The sequence below is a fragment of the Rhagoletis pomonella genome, unplaced genomic scaffold (assembly GCF_013731165.1).
Source record: "Rhagoletis pomonella isolate Grant_MI unplaced genomic scaffold, Rhpom_1.0 Rhpom_scaffold_00011, whole genome shotgun sequence".
Classification (NCBI taxonomy): domain Eukaryota; kingdom Metazoa; phylum Arthropoda; class Insecta; order Diptera; family Tephritidae; genus Rhagoletis; species Rhagoletis pomonella.
The window spans coordinates 16,674,178-16,680,511 of record NW_023458565.1 but is presented as its reverse complement, the minus strand read 5'-3'; the positions used below and the strand labels follow the sequence as shown (position 1 = coordinate 16,680,511).

Here is a 6,334-nt window from a genome sequence, read left to right as displayed (position 1 = left end):
AGAGTAAATGAAAGGAAGAAGCTATAAGCTAAAAAGTCATTCATTTGGGTAATTTAAAATTTTTGGTGATATATGTCAGAGGTTCACACCGACTCGATTTTCAGTACAAATTCATGAGCTTGAGCAGTACTAAAACTGAGTCTGAGCATAACCATGAGTATGAGCATGAGTATGAGGTAAATCCTTGGAAAAACGAGTGCAAACACTGCAATCCGTAAAAATTCCATGCGTTCCAAGTTGACGAAAATTACCAAAAAGATACGGTCTATGACAACATACGGGCTATTTTCAGGCTTAGGGACTTTGGTAAAGGAGTGGAGTCGCAGCAGCCTATACAAGGCTTCGCGGAATACACATAGAAGGGGTGGAATGACTCGGGGTCTGAATGACAGGACTGGCCTCTTCCTCTCTGTCGTTTTCTCCTCTACCATCTCTTTTTTTGCTTTATATCTTTGTGATTTGTTAATAACTAGGCCCGACCCAAATTATGTTAATGTTGATAAGTGGCAAGGCAGGTAAGTAAATTCCACCGACTGTAAAGCTGGCTAGGGCCCACCAGCCAGCATGCCTGAATGCTGTCTATCCTTGCCCAAGAACACTGCTACATAACAAGCCACCTAAGGAATATTGCGTTCTTTTTGGATTACACTCGATGAACGAAACAGAGCTTTCTGAAGCACTCAAAAGTGAGCTTATGACCTACCCCTGCTAGCCGTTTTTTCAGAGTATTCAGAATTGTAGAGAAATTTTAAAGAATTCGCAAAGATCTCAGCCGATTTTTTGCCGAACTTTCTAAAATGAAATAAATTGTGCACACTTCGATTCTTTTATGAAAATAATGCTGCTATGTGAAGAATTTCTTGCAGAATTTTTTCAGAATTTTCTTTATTTTTTGTACAGAAATTTCTTTACGAGTTCGTTTCAACTACTTTATATAATTTTTTTGAAGATTTGTGAAAAAATCGTTACACAAGTGAGATACTCCTAAAGATTTCGTTGAGATTTCGGGAAATTTGGTTTGCAGGGACGATGGATATAGTATGTACACAAACTTTTAGAAGATATACCCGAAGAGAAGTGCTTAGATATTTCATAAAGCGTCCGTTGTAATACGGTGACTATTTTGGAAATTGAGTGACAACATAAAGGCGCATGCCACAAATTGGAGGAGAAACTCGGTCAAATGCTTGGCAATAGCTGAGATCACACGTTTGCCGCAAACGCACAAATATTGCACATTTTTATTGTGCTGAATTGGCGCACAATAAAGAAATTCCACCAATCAAATTCTGTGCAGTCACATCACTTGCACTTGGCTTATAATTGATAGGGAATAACAAGCACAATATCGGTCCCGATTTCCAAATAACTCAATTTATTGTGAAAACACACGATTGGGACATAAATTAAGTAATTGATTGACGCATTACGGCAATCGTGTGATACGGTCTTAAGCGTCAATCTATTAATATTATTAAATACATTTAAATAAAATGAATGTGAAGATCTTCAAGAAAATCACGGTGTGTTTTTAATAAAAGTTTGGACTTGGCGTCCGCCCAGAGATTTCTCTGAAGTTCTAATGAAATATGAGTCGAAGCGCTTAAAATCATAATCTCTCCGTGGCAATAAATAAGGGTCTGAAATAATGTTGTGTGGGTTCTTATTACATATTTATCGGTCAATACTCTTGCGAAGAGTAGCCTTCCGAAAGAACCCTTATACCGTTTCTGCCTCATCAGAAATGTAGCTTTCTAGAAAATTCATCGTATTTTGGCGACTGAGAGGGAACTCAGACTATCTCCTAATATTGAAGAAATACACTCGCTACAAAAAAGGTATGGATTCATCAAAACTGCATTCGACAAGGTTCCCACTTTTTTTTAAATAATATGACTAACGTTGTACAGGATTTTAATCTTGATGTTTAAGTTCTAAAAATTTTATCAATTTTACTAAATATAAACCCTTTCCATACGGCAATTATCAACCGTGATATTCTTTTATGTTAAATATCTACATACATACATACACACGTAGCGCGCTCGATATTAGATACATATTTTGTTTGTATTCTAATTAATTGCATTTACTATAGTCAATTTCCGGTGCGTCTGTTATACTCAATTCAAAATAATTTTAGCACTATTTTAACATAAAAAAGGCAATGAAATTTAGAACAAACCATTTATAGTTGAATGAATGAAAGTAAGGAATACAATAGTTTATGAATACAAAAGCAAATAAAAATTAATTAACACATGCCTATGCGAACTTTCATTTGGTTGAATTTGTTAAGGCTTTCCTTAATGGACACCGGCTTGACTAGTTTTTTATATGTACATATATACAAACATAGTATGTACAAATGACGTAGTGCGTACGCGCAACAGTAACATTCTGATTTTTTTTGCTAAACTTTCTTTTAGGTGTAGTTGTAAAGATACATATTTTATTATTTTATTTATACACATATTAACACTTTACCACTTTACTGATAATATGGTTTTTATATAGAAGAAAGCGAATCATTATTTGAGTGTCTTTTTCGATACAGAAATTTCCTTTTTTTATTAATTATTATTATTATTAATTTATTTTATTATTTTGTTAAGTACTTTTATTAGTCTTCATATTTGTTGACCATAGAATAATAACATCGTCGCAATTATCCAATGAACGAAACTATTGCCGCACTGAACGAAACTATTGCCGTGCTGGTATTACATATTTTACCTTAAGGGCCGTTTTTTTTCATGTAAAATTTTGTTCTTAACAAAAAGGTCTGTTTTTTACATTTCTCTGAAAGTTTCGGACAAACCAGCGTAATTACGAAACACTACTTTTTATGCTCGAAACTAAACGTCAAAAAACTATAAAATTAAAGTCGGAGCGACTGCGAACTCATTAACTAAGAGTACGATTAACTACATACCAATATAGCCCCAATAAATGAAAAAAACAGGCACTGGGACCATAGTGCATTGGTTAAGCAACCTTAGAACATTTAAAATTTAAACTAGCTGAAAAAGTATTACGAGCTTCAGTTGTCATGGCAACAGTAGCTTTTTATAAAAAATCACCAATATTTTTGTCAGTTTCAATGGGATTCAGTAGCGCACTTTAAAATCATTGAGCACCCTGTGTTGGTTACAGTGGAACAGTGAAAGCTGGTACAGATATTACAAAAACAAAAAAGAACTGAGAGGGTTTCTAAGATGACATTTTTGTCCACCATATAAAATTTGGACCACTCTAATGCACATTAATTTGCAGATATGCGGCGTATTTCGAGTAAAAAAATGCTAAATATGCATCATAATTTTATTGTTTAAAAATTTCTACGGGTCCCTAATGTACACAAATATAAATACATTTGTATATATTATGCAATTGATTTTTAATTTTGAGAAAGATTACTTTACTGAGCATATGCCATCCGGGGCTCACGAAGGGCCTTGAACCAACTAATGTGATTAATATTTTTGCTCGCAAGAAAAATGGAACGTGGTGTACATACTTAGTCAATCATCGAATTTCAAAAACTTGAAAAAATAATTTCTTCATTTAGGTCTAACTACTAAAGCTACTTTAAAATATCAGACAAATTCAAATGAAAGTGTTTTGTTCATTTGTTTTTTTTTAATGAGGCTAACGAATTTACAAAAAAAAAATATTTACGAATGGTTGACGAGTATTTACCAGCTCACGCATCACTTTCGCTGCTAATTAAATGAAAATGAAAATTTAATGGTTTTGCTGCTCTACCAGGCTATTGTATAATTGTGCATACTTGTATGTACATTAGACTGGGTCGGTCCCCATACAAAAAAAAAAGTTGCTAATGTCCGCCCCTAAATTTAAAGATTATGTTGAGAGGGTTCTGGAAAAATTTTTTTTTTTTTTTTTTAACCCTCCGAAATACAGCCGAAATGGTTTTTTCGTTGTAACTTGGTTATTTGACGGCCGATTTTTAAAATTGATATGTCATTATTTTTGTCTTGAGAAGCTTCACTTTTCGTTCCTATGTCTTTTTAAGCTTTGAAGTCGCGTTCGCATGATAAGGGCAGAAACAAAATTTTACCCCCCCTAAAGCATATTTTTTTCCTTACCAAACGAAAGTACTTAAAAATTCAAGAAAATGTTGCCTTCAAACTATATTACTAAAATAATCAACAAAAAAGTTATTTCACTTACAATATTTATTGCTACTTAAGCAAATTTTGGCGCGAATCAAGGCTTTTATATTGGTCTCGGCTTTCTAATTTTGCAAAAATGTGGCCCAGGCGCTTTTCATCAGTGACAGCACTTGCAGACTCACTAACAACACGCACAAACCGTTCGGTATTCTGGGAATGACAGAGGAACTCTAAAAAAAAATGATTTAAAAGTACTATAAGACCCGTGAAGTTTTTAGTTTGAAGATATTTACCTGGGATATTTATCACTTCATTTTCCGAAAATTGAAACATTGTAAGTTCACTATCTGGGTAGAACTGCACACAAGGGGGTTCCGTAATCTTAAACTGACTCCAATCGATCATGCTGACATACGACTTACTTTCAAAGTTTATTACGCCACGCTTTGGGACCTTGAACACGCGAAGCCCTGCTGGTGGATATTGACGTGCTGTTTTGATTTTTTCGTACCCATCATTACGTATCTCTGGATCAGCGTCGGTTATCATGGCTAATAATATATTTTCTGGGTGAAAATAATATGCATTATTTTCTATAGCTGAACGTATAATGGCTTGAACAGCATTTGATAGTTCGCGTATCCAGCAAATATACTTAAAAACGTGTCTACTTCCATGAATTGGGAAAAATCGTAGCAAAAATGTACCTAAATTGGTACGAAAGCAGTGAGATTAAATTTCCAACTAAGAAAACTGTTGGAGGAATTTGTGGGGGCGAATTTTGTTAGCTGACCTAACCATGGGTAAACGACTTCATAGCTTAAAAGGAAATGTGATGACATGTTAATTTTAAAAATCGGCCGTCAAATACCCAACTTTCAACGAAAAAACCTTTTCGGCTGTATTTCGAAGGGTTAAAAAAAAAATAAAATAAAAATTTCGAAATCCTCTCAACATAATCCTTAAATTTAGGTTACTCTGTTGCATAAAAAAAATCAATTTTTGTTGTACTGTGTTATTATACTTACATCTGAAACTCATGTTGACCTGTGATATTAAAAGTGCTATAACTCCTTTGTTTATTATTTTAGTAATATAGTTTGAAGGCAACATTTTCTTGAATTTTTAAGTACTTTCGTTTGGTAAGGAAAAAAATATGCTTTAGGGGGGGTAAAATTTTGTTTCTGCCCTTATCATGCGAACGCGACTTCAAAGCTTAAAAAGACATAAGAACGAAAAGTGAAGCTTCTCAAGACAAAAATAATGACATATCAATTTTAAAAATCGGCCGTTAAATAACCAAGTTACAACGAAAAAACCATTTCGGCTGTATTTCGGAGGGTTAAAAAAAAAAAAAAAATTTTTCCAGAACCCTCTCAACATAATCTTTAAATTTAGGGGCGGACATTAGCAACTTTTTTTTTCGACCCAGTCTAATGTACATACATCTGTATGTATGTATGTAATTCGGTTTTTTTTGGATTACTATCGCAGCGTATTTAACTGCAACCGTGACAAACCAATACAAAGTGATAATCTTATCCGATTAGTACTTGGAACATTACCTTCTTGAAGGTATCTACACATGAATGTATGTATGTATATTAGACTGCATCACTCCCCATACAAAAAAAAAATCGGGTCTGTTTTTCCATTGAAATTACAAAATCCATTATATTTTAAGACGTCCACTAAAATATTTCGGAAAAATATTAAGATTTACGTGAGCTGGACCGATTTGAAAATACCTTCAAAAATGGAGTTTTTTTATGAATACAAATAGTTTCTTAAAGATGTTTTTTGAAAAAATTCCCTCAAATGACAAAACCGTTTAAACTCCAACTTTTTTTGGCGATGCAGCCTAATGTACATATATGTATGTAGAGGAATTTGACATAATTAATTTTCTTCGATATTAAAATTCCAAGTTTTTTTAACTAAATGATTGCAACTGAACATTGAGTACAGGATCTGGCGTCTTCGCCATAAAACTCTTATTCGTATAAGTTTATACATATATAAACATACCTACAACCTAACGCAATGTTTTTCAAGCTAACATTAATTATAACAAGATCTTTTAACATTTTTTTAAATTTATTTTCTCTCTGATCGTCACTGTTTTTGATGCTCTAATCATAACGGTGTACTCATGCGATCGCTATGGAAGTAAAGATTGTAGTTCTGAATGCAGC

At 33.5% G+C, this 6,334-nt stretch overlaps 1 protein-coding gene across 1 annotated transcript; it reads right to left on the bottom strand.

The window, feature by feature from the left end:
- Positions 1-4,122: 4,122 nt before the first annotated feature.
- Positions 4,123-4,816, bottom strand: LOC118747037. Its single transcript, XM_036481030.1, has 2 exons — positions 4,433-4,816; positions 4,123-4,369 (listed from the first exon to the last, which is right to left on the bottom strand). Exons 1-2 carry the CDS (start codon positions 4,686-4,688, stop codon positions 4,209-4,211), a joined length of 417 nt encoding a protein of 138 aa, XP_036336923.1. The 5' UTR covers positions 4,689-4,816; the 3' UTR covers positions 4,123-4,208.
- Positions 4,817-6,334: the final 1,518 nt, after the last annotated feature.

Bases quoted from the DNA above. Each gene is read 5' to 3' on its own strand.
- LOC118747037 (XM_036481030.1), bottom strand. From the start codon at position 4,688: ATGATAACCGACGCTGATCCAGAGATACGTAATGATGGGTACGAAAAA. The intron at 4,370-4,432 runs GTAAATATCTTC...ATTTTTTTTTAG, and splicing joins TGAAGTGATAAATATCCCAG to AGTTCCTCTGTCATTCCCAG.